The sequence below is a fragment of the Poecile atricapillus genome, chromosome 1 (assembly GCF_030490865.1).
Source record: "Poecile atricapillus isolate bPoeAtr1 chromosome 1, bPoeAtr1.hap1, whole genome shotgun sequence".
NCBI classification, from domain to species: Eukaryota; Metazoa; Chordata; class Aves; order Passeriformes; family Paridae; genus Poecile; species Poecile atricapillus.
This window is the reverse complement of record NC_081249.1, coordinates 65,537,983-65,557,985: the sequence shown is the minus strand read 5'-3', so window position 1 is coordinate 65,557,985 and position 20,003 is coordinate 65,537,983. Positions and strand designations below refer to the sequence as shown.

Sequence of the window (20,003 nt, the reverse complement as noted above, 5' to 3'; positions counted from 1 at the left end):
GATGCTTTATTATAACCACAAAAACCCCTTAAACAACCCTCAGGAGTTCTATGACTCAACTTATTCTCACACACATTCTTTTCCTCATCTAGCCTTGCTCTGTGTTTGTACAACAGTAGGGGGGTTAAAATGGAAGGGGGACAGCAGGTGATAATTTTGTGGAGACTGTCATGACCAAATCCACCCAGCCCTACTGCTCAATGTCTTCCTCTGGCTGGCTGTACTAGGCTTCTTGAGGCCTTACACAGGATTTGTAAAATATTTTATAACTAACATTCCTCTAAATTCAAGTCATGAGGAGAGTGAAGTCTCCACATGACTTCAGTTTGATAAGTCTAAATTGCCTATTGCTTCAAACTATTTTTCCTAACATATGAAGTTATCTATCAGTGCTTAACATATTTTTCTTCTGGAGCTTGGCAATGTAATGAATTCCCTCAGACTGATTCTAAGAGTAGGCATTCTCTTATGGGAAGACATGACATCTATCTAGGAATAAAACCACAGAAGTAGATTGTTTTCCAAAACTGCCTGTGAGAATATTCAAGTTCCGCTCTAAGCATTTCCAGGAAATACTATTCTTCCCAATGTGTCTGTGGTAGAATAAAATTTAGTGCCAAAGTTGTCAGTAGTATGGCAGACTTTACTGAAAAGGTGAAGTATTTTGGATGACTTTCAGTGTGCCCAGAGAAAGAAAAAAGTCAGTATTGCAATGCCACCTGGAGGAGAAGTACAGATTCTAATATAAACAGTTCGTCTGTGAGATAGGGAGTTTTCTAATTGTACATTTTATTATTTCAGTCAATGGAGAATAGTTTGGAAGAAGAGCATACTTACGCTTTCTTTCCACAGATGGCTTGCTGGTACCAGTTTCTGCAAGTGCTGAAGTATTTCTTTTTTGTTCCCATAACTTGCTGAAGAGCACAGACATTTGGGCTATGGGTGCAGTGAGAAACATTTTAAAAAGATGTTTTTGCACATAAAAAATTCTACATTAAATAGTAGCAAACATTCTTCCTGTCGATTGTGAAATCAACATCTGCCTTCAGTTCCCAGGACAGGTGTGTTTTGAAGTAGCCACAGTGCAAGATCTTGGGACTACCCAGCTGGATTCCTTGGCAAGTCCACCCTCCCTGCAGTGTCAGAAGCTCCCCCTTCATTCTGGCTTGACCCTGTGTCTCCGATGGGCAGTGATCACCAGCTGTGCCTGGGCAAGTCTCAATATCCATTTCTCCCTTCCCCCTGTGAAGTGAATTACCAGACACCGGGGACCAGTGAATACCATGAGGATCCTTTCATTAAAGTTTTTGTCTTTTGCACATCTGTGCAGCTGAAGGTCATGGGGAGATGGGGAAGAAAAGTGCCTTGTTCTTTATGTAGAAGGAAACCCTGTCTTCTGTAAATCAATCAGCTATTTTGATTACCAACCATTTCGAGTACCGCAGGCACCTAAATAAACATTCTGGGAATTACTGGGGACCAAAGGGTAAGTTGGCATGTAAATAAAAGGAGCCACAGACTTCAGAGGAGGAATATGTGTTCCTTAGCATGGTGGTGTACAAAGATGAATTTCTTATGGTCAAATTCCATGGAGAAAGAGCATTTCATCCCTAATTTTTACACTTCTGCAATTAAAAAAATTCATCAGTTCAGAAGTTAGAATATAAACCTTTGGAAAGCTAAAACAAATTTTAAAATGTGTGTGTGTAGCAGGCAGTGGGAAGATAGGATGGTAAACAATTCTTATTCATAGAATGTTTTTGCTTAAGAAGACTAGAGGAAAATATCTTTAGGCGCATGTGTTTCCCTGACACCAGCTGTTTAAATTATTTCCATGTCTCCACGCAGCCTGGCTTGTAAGCATTGCCTTTTGGAAGCCCTGCTGAGCAGCTTGCTGCATTGCTCTAATGGGAACAGAAGTTTCACAAAGGATTCCCGGTATATATTCTCATATTAGAAAAAATTTAAACAGTGTTCATGGTTTTCATCAGGATGGAATAAAGAGAGCAAATACTGTGGATAGGTATCAACTCTGCAAAAGTTTGAAAACATACATTAAATATTTCTGATATCCCATTACAATACTTACAAACTGAAATTAATTTTGGTCATTCTGAATCACATTTTACCCATTGAGAAGATTTGTTTCCATTTTATGAAGTTTAACAGTATTCTGTCTCCTTTTAGAACTCCATGAAAAGCTTTTAATTCACAAACAGTTCTTGTAAAATGAATTTTAAAAGAAAATTCTAATTGAATGACAGTAAAAATTCGTAGTGAAACATTACATGTAATATAATGCTAGAAGAAAGAGGAGAATAAAGATTAACAATTTCCTTTTAAATTAGAAATAAAAGCCAGTTACTTACCCCTGGTCGCGTGCCCTTATTCGACTATGAGTTAAAATCTTGTCATAGTGAGCAAAAGCAGCTGCTTGCTCGAAAGCAGACAACAAAAAAGTCAAAAAGGTGAATAAGAAAAAGATCTTCATCTTTAGTCCTCTGTTGCTTCTGGCAAGTCTAGAAGAGAGAACTGGCAAAGGGTCTGGAGAGCTGACAATTTATATACATGTTAGAAGGTGGTGGGAGGGAACCACAGGATCAACCTGAAACTTTGTACCACCCCCCTTAAAACAACAGCTTTTGCTGCCAGATTCAGTAACCTAAATCAGTGCAATATATTAACCATATAAATCATTTATTTTAATCCCCAATTGATTAATTTGTTCCTTATTAGAGAAGGCTTAACATTTTATTCTGCTGACATGACAACAGAGAAAATTTGAGAAGTTTAGACTTTGACTTATGGTTTAGTATTTATAGCACTGAGGCATCCAGAGGTCACGATCATTGCGTGTGGTTTTATTCAAACCCAGAGGAAGATGTTGTCTGTTCCCATAAGAACTGCATTGCTTTCCTTTGTTTTGCATGTCCTCACAGTTATTAGCTATGAGCTGTTGATGAAAATTTCAAATACAGTTGCCAATAACCTGGAATAGTATTTTTGTCTTGAGAAAAAAAAAAAAAGCTGTATTAACACACATTCTGATTATGAAGTAGTTGCTCAGTCAAATGCAGTATTAGTTTAAATATTCGTTTTAATTCTAATGATAACAATTCCTGTTACATAATGCTTTCATTCAGAGCTTTATGTAATATATGATTACATATCATATCAAAATCACAGAGCATCTGAAAATTTGAATGTGTACCTTTCAGTACTTATTAGTCAGGCCTTCAAAGCCTCTTGTATGGTAAACAGAAAATGTAATTCTGGGCTGTAATTGAGGAAAATGGCAGAAGTGACAGGCTCAAGCCTCATATGAAGGGATAGTCTTAAGGCTCCAAGGGCAGTTGGTGTGTAGACTGCAATCCAGGAGTTTGAAATTTTCATGTCAAGGAAAAAATTCTGCCATTTATATAGATGTGTTTACATAACACTTCATGGTTTCTAAGATTAAGAGCAGAGACATTTGGTTCAATGGTGTGTGGGCTTTTGTTCTGTTGTGACCTCTACACATCCAGCTTGCAAAAGCTCAGGATAACTCATGAAAGTGTCAGCACCTCTTGATGTATGAAATCCATGCCTGAAACCTTACTGACAGATCACTGATGGAGGTGACGGGTCATCCCTGTGACTTCATATTACAAGCTTTAGGAGACTATCAGCACTGTGCTCTTATTTCTCCCAGAGCTTTTTTTTTTTTTTTTCTGATCTTTGCAGCAAGAAATACTCAGAAATATCACATCCAAAGTGCTGAGCTGTGATATTTCAAGCTGGTAATTGGCCTTGGTTGAATAGTCTTTGCAGTTCTCAATTTAAAGGTAAAAAAAATCAGAAGATATACTGTAAACTGAACTTGAAAAACTTCAGAAAGTTACAGAATTGTCCCAGTAACCTGTCTTCTCAGGGGTCCCCCCCCTCATAGCTGTGATCTCAGCATAGCTCAGGTTCTTCTCTTCCACACTTACCATGTAGCACCAAAAAATATGTAACAATTAATGCCGCTGCATGCGTTGAGCTCTTGTTTACATTACTCTTGTTTTCAGAGCTATCCACCACAGTTAATGATGGAGCAATCTGAGCAGGGCAACCATTTTTCTTTCCACAGTTTTCCAGTTTTCTGATTAGCAACCCTACCTCAAACCTCAGAGAGTCCCATTTGTTCTCTGCATTGAGTACAATAGACTATAACCCAACACCTAATAACAAGCCTGGTGACATCATTATACTATATTTAATGAGGCAAGCCTTAACAAAAAATAGTAAATGTAGAGGTAAAGTTTCCTGAAATAAAGTAGCGTAAGGAAATAAAATAATGAACACAGGTTTAATTTTCTGAAAAAAATATCTAAATTCTTGAATGAGTTATTATGGTGAGTGCTGTATAAACCTACAGATCCTAAAATGGATAAAGCTTATCTTTTAGTGGAGATTACTTTCTTGAAAATATCACCCCAAGAATAGTGGCACACTTTCAATTTAAGTAATAAGCAATTTAAGCAATAAGTAATAGCAAAAGAAAACAAAAAGCATAAAGAAGAAAAAGGTCCAATTATATGAATCTTATTCCTCCTTTATGTTTGTTAAACTAGATATAAAAAACAGTATTGGTGTCAAGTTCTATGTTGCTTGTGATATAATGGCATGTTGAACTGCACCCCTGAGTAACCATTTTATAAATTGCCAACTAAACTACTGTTCTAGTTAGCCAGTTCTTTATTCACTTGTGCCTATTGCTACTTCATTTACTTTAATTTGTTGTTTATTTAGCACGTTGGCTACCCCACCAAGCTGCCACCTTAGGTTTTTCTCTTTCTTCAGCTAAATGCTTTGTGATATTGTATTTCCTAAGTGATGTGATGTTGAAGTTTTAAGTATAAATGTTAAATATTTAATAATAAAAAAATAGATTAAAACACCTCATGGATTTGAATTATTATTGTAGTAATAGGAATCTTCATTATCCAAAACAGAAGGAGTTCATCCAAAGAAATACCTGGAATAAGAATGGAACACATGATGATTTTCATCTTCCAGGACACGTACATAATGTCAAGAAGCAAAGTCTAATGTATCTGCTATTCTGAACAGTTTATTGTATTTCTCTAGAGACCTCTAGTGGAGAGAAATCTGTAAAGTCATTTTCTGAAACCTATGTAAAGTGCTTACACTAAGCAGTTATTGCATGATAAGCAACTAATTTTATTATTTCTAAAGAGGATTAGTTTAGCTATATGATACAAATTCTTTGTATTCAAGTATTTAGGGTTGTGAATAATTTCTTTTAAGACAAATTGAAGCTACAGAAACATCTGTCTATTAATAATTTGTGGCCAATCCAAAAAAGGGAAATCTAAATTATAGCAATATTGTTCAAAAGATGCCAGTAATAATTCTGGAATTCTCTCTGATCCTTTACTGCAGAACTTAATAAAAAGGATTATGCTCCTGAATATAAATTATCTTTATTCTAAGTTTAAATTTCATTTGGTACACATTGTCAAATATTGTTTCTCCTTATATTTCCACCTTTTTTCAGTAACTAAACTTACTCTATTCATTACTCTGTCTTTCCAAGTTTTAGCAACAGGAGGGTGTTTATCAAAATAGCTTCATATTATTTTCCCCATGACATGACCCAGTGAATGTATGACATAACATGTATATATAAATATATAAGGGAATTAAATCACAGAAAACATTTCTAGATGTAGAAACATGAAGATAGCTCATAGCCATCTGAATTTAGAAGAGAAAGGAGACTCAGAGTTGTCATTCTGGTGATTTAGAGCTGCAGATATTAATCAATACTTTGGTTCCTTCTGTATTGTAAGGAAACACTCTTCTTTGGATAACCTCAGAAGCAATAGGTAAATGGTTTTAAGCAAGTCAACAGGAGCTGTAAAATTAACCTGATCTCTTAGGAAGTGCTATTTTATTGTCAAATTTTGATGGAAGAAGAAATATTCCTAAATGTTAAAATATCATGTACATACTCCAATTTTTTGTATAGTATGAATTTATTCTATCATTTCTATGCATAATGATTAAATTTAAAATTCAATATCTACAGATATAGATGTCTATATCTATAGATGTCTATCTATTTATATCATAGATGTTATTCTAAACTAAGACTTAAAGTATCTTGTATGCCAATTTGTGGATCTATTTTGCTTTAGGAAACTATATTTAATGGTGATTTACAAACCCAGGGAAGGATTGCCTCTAATTAATCTCTCAACAGTTTCTCATTGTATGGGCTGATTCTTCTTATGCATTTTGGGAAAAATATACAGCCCCAAATATCAAAAAATTCTGCTTTCTCTGTGTCAAAGTGACACTAGAAATCCCAACATATGAATTGTAGTGAGCACATGGCAAAATATCATAAAGTGTAGCAGTAAAGCATGAATTATATGGTCTGATTCCTCAATCTTGATCTGCATATTCAGCTCAGTCACCTTGAAAAATTAAGTAAGAATTAGCCTTAGCTCTCAGGAAAAAGGAATGTTGATTTCTAGTCCAACAGCAGATGATGCTCTTGCCATTGGCAAACAGTTGTTTTCTTCCTTAGGGAATGAGCACATCTTCTGACAAGGCAGACTGTGATAAAATCCAATGCATTCTCGACTTCTTGTGCTTGTAAACACTTGGCAAGTGCAACACAGAGATAAGAGCTGAGGGAGCCAATCAATAGGAGTTAAGAAGTCAATCAGGCAGCAGGAGAATGTGGTAGAGGGTCTCAAAGACACAGTAGAAGTTACAAGGGTGTTTGTCCTGGGCACCACTAATTTTTTAAGGTTGCCCTGGAGTTAGATGGCATGACAATGAACTACACTGTGTGTCTACACTCTTTATTCTTTACTGCTTAAAGGGAAAAGAACAGACAAGCAAGCAAAGAAAAACCTTGTGACTTTGCCAGTGCAATCCTATTTATTTAGCTAGTGAACATGCCTTGGAAACAATATTTTTTGGTTTAGGTTGAAATGACAGAAAATTGTCAGTAATATGCATCCTAAATGGCCCAATTAAATGCTTATTTACTCTTCTGGAAAGCTTTTAGAGATTTCAAAGGTCATTTAAACTATTCTAGTGCAGGCAAAAATTACCACACTTCTAGTTAATCAAAAGGCCATTTCTTGCAGTGTCTGTATTGCCATGAACACTAAGGTCCCCAGGATGTGTATACTACACAAATGGTAGCTGTTTCATCTGGTTTGAATTTTGTGATGGCTACTGTCAAGTTAAGGTAAAAATCCAAGTTTCTTGATATTTACAGGCTGTATAATCCTGAATGCCAGGAGTCTCTCCTGTAGCAGCCAGACTTTGGAACCTAGAATATACAAGGGCATGAATCAAAACTGTAGGAAAGATGCTGGAATTTATGGATGTGGTGGTATGGTGGCTGCGTAGTGTGAAAAATATGGAAATAATCATTATTTATGATGAAATAGATCTTTTAAGTTAGTCCTCTGATCAATAACACCATGATAATAAAAGAGCTACTTTTTCTTTACACTAATAAAATGTAATAAAAAAACACTTATGAGTTGCTTGAAGAGAAACGAATATTTGCAGGTTTTATAAGATTAAACACAAGAAAGACAACATTCTCGAAAACATGAAAATAAGAATTTCCAAACCTGAGGTGTGAAACTTTAAAGCTGAACTTGCTCAGTTCAAACTTGTGTATGCATGTATGGAAGGGAAATGGATTTGACATTAAAGTTATTTTTCATTACTGATTTTTTCCTCAAGTTTCAAGTGCACGTCATACCAAGATAGAGGTTTAGCTAAGCAAAGAACATAGTAGTGTCAGCTGAATGTGGGAAAAGAGAACTGGTCTAGGCAACTACATTAAGTTTTTTGAGAACAATCTGAGATTCTCAGAGATTTCAGGAAACAGACTCATTAATATTGTTAGCAAAATCTATAATTCTTGCTCTGATAATATGTTTAAATGGAAGTGACATGAAACTGAATGCAAGATTGATCTGTGATAAAAAAATGATAAACAAAATAGATAAAAGTATTATTAATTGAAAAATATAACTAATATTAATATAATTCTATTTACAGGGGTGACTATAAAACACAGTTTAAAATCTTGAGTTTCAAGAGCTACTGAGAAGCCACAGCTTCCCCTCAAACTGAGCAGGGAGGGATTTGACTCTGGCTTTCCACATGGTGTAAAATATCAGGCTCTCCATTTGTCTACCACTCAAGTTTTTGTTTACTGCCCAGAGGTGAAATGAAAGTCAGGGAACCCATCCTAGACATGATAAGACATATTGTCTTCCTTCTTGCATCTACATTCCTATATAACCTGTCTGGAGACAGGATAATTGTCTGGTGTCTCTTTCCTACAAACAGCTACAGTACATGGCATGAATTTTAGAACCTTCTTAGTATGTGATTAGGCTACAGTATTGTAAATATGGGAAAAATACCCAACCCAGTATGGGTTGTAAATCAAGGATTCTCCATATAAATCTTCACTACAAAAAGTAGTTTGAGTTGGAGAAGTTGCTTCCTTCTTTTAGATGTTAATTTCCCTAAGAAACAAAATACCTCTTCCAGAAACTGAAGGTTTTAACTTTTAAAAAATTATGAGTTCACTTAATAAGATCAATAAATAACTCTACTAATAAGAACTCAATGCTGAAATGCTGTCTTATACCAGTGAGACCCTGCACTGTGCATAAACCAAAGGACAATGAATAAGACCTCAAATGTGGCCAGATTTTAGTTTTTATAGACAGTGTGATAAGGTCAAAACTTAAATGTTTTTATGACAAAAAACATGGTACTGCCTTCACCACGAATATTTCAAAATACACAAGTTGTCTTCTGAAGGTCTAAGATGGCATGAGAATATGAGTAATGTCACCTTTCTAAAACAGATAACACAAACCAGCTTGAAGAAAAACAAACCTGCTCTTACTAGATCTCATATAGATTCACACATACAGAGAAAGTGTTGCCCTGTTAGATGGTTGTGACTTTCAAATTAAGATTTCAATTCATCAAGCCGTGTGAGCACATTTATTGCATTTTAGAATTTTCAAAGCATTCATGGTCAGATTTGATCTGTACTATATGTATCTGGATGCAGTTTTTTTCACATTTGCAGTTGTGCACAGTCCTTTTATTAGACAGTCCTTTCTAGAATATGTGACTTTTTATAAGGAGTAACACCTACTGTAGCTTTTATCATTATGAAACTTTGTTTTGTTTAAAGATCATGACCTGCAAGGCAAAATTACTTAAACAAAATCATGCAGAATATGATCTCCCTTGACAAATCAGTAGATCTAATGCTGCATGGTTAGAGAAAAATTGATATTCTCCTTGACATGGGTAGAGATTTGAGAAAAAGATTAAGGCTATCGGTACTGTATTTTGGAGAGAAAATCAAACATTTATGTGTAATGTCAGGCACACAATTATTATTTAACTGGTTCAGTGAGTTACCATAGCAATACAATCCAGTGGCTTTTGAAACATCTTATTTATCTTAGTTGCTGAGGGGAGGGGTTATTGTATTCAGAATCAAGCTGAATCAAAATGAGAGAATAATTTTTTTTTTACCGCAATTGCAACGAACAGCCCATAGCTTCACAAAATAAGCTTATTGATTACAGATTCATCTTTTGAAATCAGCCTCACTCCTATAGTTAATGCATGAATGTATTGTGAAGAACCAAGAGTAAATCACTTGAGTGGTCACTTTTCATATCATAAGGACCATGACTTGGACTGAGTCTTGCTTATTTTGTGGTGTTTATAGAACACTAGAAATTATAAGTAAATGACACAGCTCATTGGTATGGGCTGGCATCAACACTGGTGTCAAACCAGTGAGAAAAAGTGCATTAGGTAAATTTAGACCTTGCTTGATACGCCTTTCAGTAACACAGCTTACTTGTTTAGCAGGCAGCATTTATTACAAGCAAGCATTTCACTATCAGATGAGCTCTTGATGCATTAAACATCAATCAATAGGAACTGGACTGTAACACTGGCTTTCAGAAGTAAAAAAACATGGAATAAAACAAGCATCCACGTCCTCAGAAGATCAGAGATGTAGAAGAATAAAAATCTGGTTAATTAAAGCTCATGGAAAGTACAAAATGACTGGATTTTTTATGCTGATGAACAGAATTACTGTTTCATTATTCTGTGTCTGGAAACTGTATCTGGAAAAATATAAGTTTTATGATTTCTAATATTACCTAAAATAGTAAAGTGTATGCCCAAATACTGTGCTATAAATCTTGGATGCCATATTTTCCCTGAGGATAATTATGGCAAAAGGAGACTAATTTTTTTTTGAGGAATTGATTTTTCTTTTCAATTGTACAAAAAATTTGATACCAGATTGTTTGAGCGATTGGTTGAATCTACATTTTGCAGTACAGACTATACCAATAAATTACATTCTACAGATGGTACCAATCTGTCAGATCATTAAATAAATTTTAACTTCACTGAATATGCTGATTTTTAATGAAATTATATCTAATAAACTATTAGACACCTAGCTGCATCTCGTTAAATACCTATACTGTGATTTTTCTCACTTCTGAACTACTGAGCACTGTAGAGTATCAATATCAGGAAATTAAAATATTATGTGGCTGAACGATCCTTTGGCTACCCAAGCAAATAACCAGTGCCTACAGTTTGTGCAAAACTCAGGCTACTAACATTACTTAGTGTTTATGATGTGGAAAAGATTAGATTCTTAGACTCTGCTAATACAAGGAGAAATCAGTGCATACTGAGTTTAGGAAACTCCTCACTGCTGCATGTGCTATCAGCAATAGCTTCTGACTTTGGTCTGGTTCTTGGAAATCACACTGAATGGTCCTTCCAATGTCTAATATCTGTCTGCAGAACCCCCCTCTCCATAGCAAATAGTTCAGACAGAAGCTGAAGAGAACTAGGTGCTGGATAACTAAGCTCATATACAGCACATTGCTGCCCTTCATCTCCAGAAGGAACATTCTTCAGCAGAAGTGATTAAGTAAGAGTGCATATCTGACTATGGGCCTGCATGCTGGATGGTGCCAGAGCAGCCAGGGGCTTCCCTCTGCCAATCACAGCTAGGTCCCACTGGCTCAGAGCAGTTTGGTGGCACACAAACCCTTAAATACCTGTACTGAAAGGTAAGGGTTGGGATATAGTGCGCATCCTTTTTTCTTCTTGAATATTCATGATGAAATATCAAAATTTCTGTAGTATTACTTGTCTAAGTAATTATGTTTAACACCATAGGAAAAATATGATTCTCCTGATAAAAGTTTTAGTCTGTTAACTATTTGTGTTTGAAGGCAAGAGTGGTTTTGTTTGGATAAATAGCAAGATGTCTTAAGGGTTGTTTTCTCCATAAGATTCTGATTAATTTTACTTGCTCAGTACAGAGGTTCTCACGACAAATCTTTTCAGCTGCCCTGGAGCTGTATGGTTTATGAAAGGAAAAATAAACAGGTTTATGTATTTCAGTAATCAATCAAGATACAGTTCATATTTAATTCCCAGACATTGCTTTATTTATATTCCTATCAGAATATTTCCTTTCCTTTCAGGAAATGAAGAATTTCCTTTCATGAAAGGAAATGAAATCTTGAAAACTGAGAAGAAAGTCTCACAAACACTCTGGAAGAGAGAAATGATTAAAAAAAAGAAAACTGAGAAATGGAGTGACTACAAGCAAATGGATGAAATAAGGTGCACTGTAAAAGAACTGAAACTTAACAAAATTAAGTACACTGAAATCCCCAAATAAGGAAATGAGGTCAAATGAAAAGAGAGAAGAAGAAATTGATGAAATTAAATGCTTAAAAAAAAAAAAATTCTGCACCGAAGGAAGCACAATGAAATGGGTTGGGATGATAAAAAGTGCAGAAAAAGGGGCTAGAACTTGCCAAATTAATCCTCATTGAAATCACAAGATTTCACTTCCTTTCATGAAATGAAGAAATCCCTTTAAAAATAAAATCTCAAAGTCAGAAACCAAAGTGAAATAAACTGACTTGGGGGGGACATATAATGAAATTAAATCAAATTAAAAAAAGGAAAACTTAAAATGCAATCATTGTAATCAACTGTAATGAGATGACATGAAGTGCTCCCCTTTGCATGCCTTTTGTAGTTTTATTGTACCTGGAGCACTGGGCTTTGCAGTTTCCTGAACCCTAACCCTAAGCTAACCCTAGGAAGAAATATAGAAATAACTTTCAGCCTGGTGCCAAGCAGAAAGGCGTGCAGGGAGCAATGCTGGGAAACTGCAATGACCCTTATGGCAAAACTTTGGCAGTTGCAGTATCCCTGGAGATCTGGGATTTGTGGTCTTCAAACTCAAAACATATTCCTAAATCTAAGGGTACAGTAAAAGCCACATTACCAGACAGCGGAGCAAGGCAAAGAAAATGCTGTGAAAATGACCGAAACTCGACAAAATTGTTCCCAGTAAAATCTCTGTATCAGGGAAAAAAATCAAGAAAAAGACATAAGAAACAATAGAAGAAATCATTATTATTATTATTAATAATAATAACAACAACAATAATAATAAATTATTAATAATTTAAAAATGGTAAATGCAAAAAAGTAAGGCTTTGGAAGGAGGAAATAATAAAATCAGAGAACAAAGTGTAACAAAACATCTGGAAAGACGACATCCTGAAAAAAAAGCCAATGAACAACACCAAATATTTGGAAAAATAATGGCAATAACCAAATGAACTGAGATTAAATGAGAAGGAGTCAGAAAGGCCAAAACATGCCAAAATTATTCCCATTGAAATCCCTAAAATCTGGGAAGAAAGGGAAACAAAGAGACAGAAGAGAAGCAGAATAAAAGAAACTTAAAAAAAACCAAAAAAGAAAAAACCTGATTGGAAGTGAAAACAAGAAAAGAGAATGGGATGACATGAAGTGCAGGGATATGGACTGAAGCTTGGCTATTTGATCCTCATTGGAATCACAAGATTTCATTCCCTTTCAGGAAAGGGAATAAATATTGAAACTGGAGGACAATGTTGAACAAACACTCTGGACACGAGATATGGTCAGTCCAAAATGAAACTGAAAAAAAAAAAGAAAATTTGAAATGGCATGACTACACCCAAATGTACTGAGATGAAATGAGGAGCAGTGAAGAAAATCAGAACTTGTCAAAATTATTCCCTTTGAAATCCCTAAAAATCTGGGAAAAAATACAAATGTAGATATAGAAATTAATGTGAAAGTATTATTTGGTAAATATTAAACAATCCAAATATGAAATGAAACTAAGGAGAGATAATTGGTTAATATGAAGCACAGGGAAATGGATCAAACTTTTCTGCATATTTGCTTATAGAATTCGCATTTTACTTTCTTTTCAGGAAATGTAGGATTTCCTTTCAGGAAAGGAAATTAAATTTTGAACACAGAGAAGAATCTGTCACATATGCACTGGAAAGGAGAAATTATTAAATAAAACATAGGTGCAAGGAAGGCAGAAAATCTGGGAGTGGCACCACCAAAACCAAATGCATGGTATGTCTTTGAGGGCATGGCACAGGTTTTTATTTTGCAGTAGCTTGTGCAGGCAGTGCAAGCAGGCAGGGTTATAATCATTCTCCTGCTAGTGGGCTTTTTATTTTATGTTGGGGTTTGGTTAGTTTTGTGGTTTTTTCAGCAATGGTCCCCAAATGACCTAAAGTTATAGCTAGTAAAAATGTACCAACCCAAACAGAACCCCCAAGAAAGATGTGTCTGTCCAGGTCACTTCCTGTAGGGAATGTTTGAGGCTGCCAGTAGTAACAGGGGATGGTGAAAAAGACACTTGCATGAGTTGCAAACAGGTGAATGAGCTCTTCTGTCTGGTGGCCAAGCTTAAGGAGGAAATAGAAAGACTAAGGAGTATTAGGGAAAGTGAAAGGGAAATAGACTGGTGGAGTTTCACCCTTCCATGCCTGAGAGAAGCCCATCAGGAGTCAGAGGACTCTCATGCCTCCTACTAGCTGGCAGAAGGAGGAGACCTAGTAGATGAAGGGGAGTGGAGATTTGTTCCTACCTAGGGAATGAATAAAAATTCCTCCTGATCCCTATCACCTTCCAAGGGGGTAATTCAGAATAGGTATGAGGCTTTGGATCCAGAGGGTCAGCCAGATGACATAGAAGAAAAATAATCTGTCCAGTGAGTCTCCCAATTACACTTCATCTGTCAGACAGATCACTACTTCTGGCATTAAAAAGAGCATTTTGTAGTAGGCATTTGTAGTAGGATTAGCATTTTGTAGTAGAAGACTCCCTCCTGAGGGGAGCTGAGGGTCCTGTATGTCAACCAGACCCATCCCCCAGAGAGGTCTGCTGTCTCCCTGGGGCAAGGGTATGGGATATTACTGGGAGACTCCCAAAGCTGATTCAGCCCTCTGATTATTACCCACTGATAATACTCCAGGCTGGCAGTGATGACGTTGAAAAGAAGAGCACCAGGGTAATTTAAAGGGACTTCAGGGCTCTCAGTCAAGTGGTTGATGGGGCAGGAGCAGAGGTGGTGTTCTGCTCAGCCCCTTCAGTGGCAGGGACAAATGATGAAAGGAACAGGCAAACCCTCATTATCAACAAATGGCTTAAGGACCAATGCCATCAGCAGAATTTTGAGTTCTTTGAGCAAGGGACAACTTTTACAGCACCTGGCCCACTGGAGCCAGATGGGCTCCTTCTGTCTATTTAGGGAAAAAGGATTCTAGCCTATGAATTGGCAGGACTCATTGAGAGGCTTTAAACTAGGTTTAAAAGGGGAAGGATAAGCAAATAGGCTCTCCTGAAAGAAGCCCATGGGTGCTAAGCCAGAGTCAGGGGTGCAATCATCAACCCACTTGAAGTACACGCACACAAATGCATGCAGCATGAGTCACAAACAAGAGGAGCTGGAAGCCAAGGTGAAACACCAAAGCTATGGCATAGTCATCATCACAGAAATGTGGTGGGATGACTTACATAACTGGAGCGCTGCACTGTATGGCTACAAGCTCTTCAGAAGAGACAGCAAAAGGAAACGAGGTGGAACCATGGCTCTTTATATCAGGGAGGCTCTTGATGCCATGGAAATTGAGACTAATGATGCCTATGGATAAGAATCAAGGTGAAAGCCAACAAGGCTGACATCCTGCTGGGAGTCTGCTATAGACTACCTAGTCAGGATGAGGAGGTGGATAATTTATTCTACAAGCATCTAGAAAATGTTTCAAGATCCGAAAAAAGGTTAGAAAAAATTCTTCATTGAAAGCATGACTTGGCAATGGCCTCATCTGCCCAGTGAGGTGGTGGAGTCACCATCCCTGGATGTGCTTAAAAAAAGACTGGATGTGGCACTCAGTGCCATGGTTTAGTTGATGAGGAGGTATTAAGTTAGGTCATAGATTGGACTTTACGATCTCAAAGGTCTTTACCAGCCTAGTTAATTCTGTGATTTTGACAGAATCAGCATGTAAGTTAATAATGTTATGCTCCCTTGGCACTGGTGACAACATTGCAGAAGATCAATAAGAAAATCCCAGGTGAGATTGTGGAAGTTGACTAATGAAAATACTTTAAATGGCATTTTAATATTGTCTTTTTGTGGGAAATAGATTTTCCATGGAAATTATTTCTTTCCTAGTTTATTGTGAAGCATTTTGTCTTTTGCAGTGCCAACAGCTCGTTTCAGGTTTATAATTGCTTTTATTTGGTCTTTCATCACTTACTTCTCTTGACCATTCTGGGTAAATCTTGGCTCAGTATCATACATCTGGTTCTCTCTTCATCAGCTCCAGTGTGTGAGTGTGTGGGAATATCTAAGTTTTCAGAAGTTATTCATGTTCTGCAGAAATAGAAAACAAGTAAACAAGCAAAAAAAAAAAAAAAAGCAGCTTCCAAAATGAAGTGCTCTTTCCCCACCATACATGGTCCTTAATGAATAAACTTTCTCAGTATTCATTTCTCTGGGGAGATATGAGCCAGATTTGGGTTAGAGTTCGACTTCCTAAAACTCAGGGTGTTTGGACTGATGTTTTGGGTTGCCGTGTTTTAGACAGGCTTAAATACTGAAATACTTTCTCACATAAATTGTGCTTTTATATTTTTTGTGTTATTGTTACTATTGTTTAGACATGACTGTCACAGGCTCTAAACCATAGTCTATGATTCGGTAAACAAATCGTTATTATTGACTCTTAAAATCAGCACAGCACATTTCTCTGTGGCTGAAATCCTGATGCTTCCTCCATGTGGATTTGATTTCAGATCAGAGCTGCATCATTCAAGGACAATAAATTCACTTGGGAAATGATCAGAGAGTACTTAGATCTTGGGAAGTTACAATCCTGTAAAAAAAAATCAGTAGAACCAGTCCTCAGATGAGGTCTCTCATAATCTCCAGATTTACAGTCTCTCAGTTAATGAAATTCTTAAAAATTAATAAAATTCTGGGTGTCTTGCAAAGCAATCCACAGAAGCAAATGAATAATTTAAAAAAACAAATGCTGGAAAAAAGGTCCCTCTAATTTTACTTAACAAAAGTGAACTAAGAATGCTGATATTTGCTACTCTAATTTCATAAAAATAGATCTCTTTAAATTTTCTTTTCTCTGCTTTTTCTTGATGTAGAACTGGATTCTGTTAAAGTAGTCATAGAGAAAGATGACTTCCATGCTTTTCTAGCTGCATTCAGGTATTGGATATGGCTGAACAATATATCTGAGTACCACATGTAATTAATCCAAATAAAAGTATTTCTAGTATTCTTTTGTAAACTATCTTTTAATCCTAAGGACACAGGGTCAAAGGCAACATAAAATCTCGCATTATTTAGTCTTACTGTCTACTTTGAGAAGCAGGTAGCAGAAAAATGCAAGATATTTATCTTTATTAGTGGAGTTACACATTCTCTGTAAAAACAAAGTGCAAGGGAAGATAAGCAGAGAAAAAAAAGGAATAAAAATTACTGCACAAATAAACATCTACATAGGACTTTCTGAGCGTCTCTGAATGTGTTTGAATGCTTATTGTATTGGAGACAAGTTGACACTTTCAGAAAATGATAAGGCATGCATCACCCATCTTGTAAACTTACTTTTGTATGCTAAGAGCATAAATCATTAACCAGAATGGGTTATTTTGCAGATGACATTCTCACTTGGCTACATTTAAAGGCAGTCTATGCTGTCCATTGAATTTATTAAAGGTTAGATGAATGCTTTCAGATGTTCTTAAGGTATTAATTATACTAGAAAACCTCATGAATCTCTAAAAACGGAAAAATATCTAGGGGTTTTTGTTTGGGATTGTAGGGTTTTGTTTTGTTCTCTTTAAAATGAGGACTGGAGTTCAGGAAAAAAAGTATTTCAATCCACAAAGATTTGCTATTACAGGAAAAAAAGTATTTTTACTAACCTGTGAAATTGAAACACAGGGATTCCTAAAACATTATTTTATCTTGCTCACTAACCATGGACTTTTATTGCCTGTTTAAACATTTGTGGAATAATTTTATTGTGAATTTAAAAGCTGAGCATACAAAGCAAATATAGATGGTGTTATTCTTGCTTTTTCAGTTCCATTGAGTCAAGTATGCCAGCTCATATGAGTTAACTCTTGATTCCATGCAGTGGAAGAGTTTGCCATGAGTTCTGCGTGTGTGAAGTTCTCTTAGTAAGCTTCATACTGGAACCAGCCTTTCTGGAAACACCTGGTTTACATCTTGAACATTTCCTCTGTCTCCACTGCAAGCATGGTTCTCATACTCTTAAAGTGCAACACTGAGTATGTTGCCATAAAGAGACTTCTTTTTTAACAAGGACATCCTCAACTGCATTGTTAAAGAAGAAAAGTGAGAGAAAAGATACTGACAAAGCACCATGCTGACCTGGTACTCATTTCAACTATCAGGCTTCTAGTAATAGATAATGAAATAAACTCCCTCTTAAATGTACAGTAGAGACAAGGATCTCTATCAAAGACAATTATTCTGATGTTTAACGCCTGAAATTGAAAGTTGCATTGGCCCTTGAGTGTACCAATGTGGTACCACAGGTTACAAAGAACTAAAGGCCAGAATGAAAAGGCCACAGTAGTAAAGAGCAGTGCAACATCTACTGCCACTCAGCACTTGGCTGTGGCTGTGGTAGTCAACTAGAGAGAGCAGAAAATTTAACTGAAATGAAAAAAGTATAACTGGTTTAGACGACACCCAAAGAACAAAAGGCTGAAAAACAGTAGTCAGAAAAAAATTACATAGTTAAAAGATAGTGGCTACCCAAAAGTATAAATATAAACAGTTGAAATGATTCATGTGTATAAATATTTCATAGCTATATTTAACAACAGCAGAGGGTTTGATTAATTTAGATTCAGGAAGAAAATTATGTGTAGGATGGACCTGTGATAAAATTGCATTACTAAATTCTCTTACCGTTCTAAATTCATGATGGTTGAAGGTTGAAACTTTTAGTTGTTTTGATATTAATGAGAAACGACCTCTGCTTCATTCTTTACACTTATACAAATAGGGCAACTTCTCAAGTACTAAAGCAGTGCTTACTGAACTTGATTTTGTGTAGTTCAATGAGGATTGAAATTCATTCTTAGCTGCAGCAATTTATTTTGGAGTGTATCCAACTACTTAGCCATAATCTAATCTCCAATCTGCTCATGCTCCAGTGAATATAGGGTCCATAATCAAAACTTCAGTTAGTGAAAGATTTTAAACACCAGGAAGCAAGATTTTCTCAACAGAGATTAGAGTCCCTATGTTAGAAGACAGATATGCCCAAGGATAGTTTACTGGTGTTATCAAATGGTTACTTGACATGGAAAACAGGCAAACTTTGAGCAGGGGTTAGAGCCGGGGAATTCCCCTTTCCCAGGGGTAAATACATAGTATTGCTATTGTTACAGGTACATTTACTAGTACTACTGCATACTACCACCATCATTACCAGCACTATTATTTACTATTAGTATTTACCAGTACTATTATTTTTGTGAGGTTACGCTACTCACTGAACTTTTGGAATCTCTTGAGACACTGTAAAATGAAGATGGATTATGCTGTAGTCTAACTTGTACCTCTATATTCCCAGGAGAATACTTGATACAAAATGCTTTGAACTCTATTCAAAAGTTCATTGCCTCTTCACAATATTTAAGCGTGATTTACTTCTTTTCTCTTTTATGCTGCTTCTCAGAATATGACAAAATATTCATCTGAGGTTTTGAGAATAAATGGAGTGTTATAGCTTGCAATATACTTAGAGAATTTAAGAGGAACATATAATAATATCTTTGTGTCTTTTTTCTATGTTTTATTCCTGTAAGGAAGCTAAGGTAAATGTCAAGCTTTGTTGCCTAAGAATAACATAAAAATTAGAAAAAATGTTGATTTTAAGTATGCTTTATTTAATAGGCCTATGTTTCGGTATTTAGATGTAAGAAAAAAAAAAAAAAAGGCACCAAGAGACTGACCACCTGTTGCTATGCAATACACTGTGTTTAAGTGTCCTGCCCACCTGCACTGTCTTTGCTGCTCTGTCTTGTATCCACTCCATGACTTTGATGCCCAGCACAGTGGGGTCATGATGTGCTGATGTGGTTGATATTTCACATTGTTTCACTGTGTTGGAAACTTCATGCACAGGAGAAACAGGCTCTTATAATGCCAGAATAATATGCAAAAGTCTTAGATCTGTTGTAGTTAACTTGTTCTGATAATGGTGATGTTTGCAATACAAACACAAATACCCTGCTCAGGCACTTTCTGTCTGGAGTGAAACCATGTGGCTGGATTGTGTTGAAAGCTCTTTTGAGCAAGGACTGTCTGTTTTGCATTTGGTTAGTGTAAAGGGAGTAAGCTTAGGACCTGAAGGCATTACAAACCATGATGAAGAATGTGAACCTGAAAGCAGTAGTGAAGGACTGTCAACTGGGATATAGAAAATTTTGTGACAATGTGACACATTAGC

The 20,003-nt window shown here is 36.1% G+C and overlaps 1 protein-coding gene across 10 annotated transcripts in view; it reads right to left on the bottom strand.

Annotated features, from left to right (window-relative positions):
* Nucleotides 1–2,767, bottom strand: part of POSTN (periostin) — a 31,325-nt gene extending 28,558 nt beyond the window's left edge. For 5 of the 10 annotated variants that reach the window (XM_058861900.1, XM_058861908.1, XM_058861877.1 and 2 more), the window contains exons 1-2: nt 2,370–2,767; nt 838–936 (exon numbers count right to left, since the gene is read on the bottom strand). In XM_058861900.1, the coding sequence (XP_058717883.1) occupies nt 838–936; nt 2,370–2,491 (221 nt within the window). In that variant the 5' untranslated portion in view covers nt 2,492–2,767. The remainder of the gene's footprint in view (nt 1–837; nt 937–2,369) is intronic. The other 5 variants (XM_058861842.1, XM_058861867.1, XM_058861886.1 and 2 more) reach the window with 2 other exon arrangements.
* Between the last annotated feature and the right edge of the window lie 17,236 nt (nt 2,768–20,003).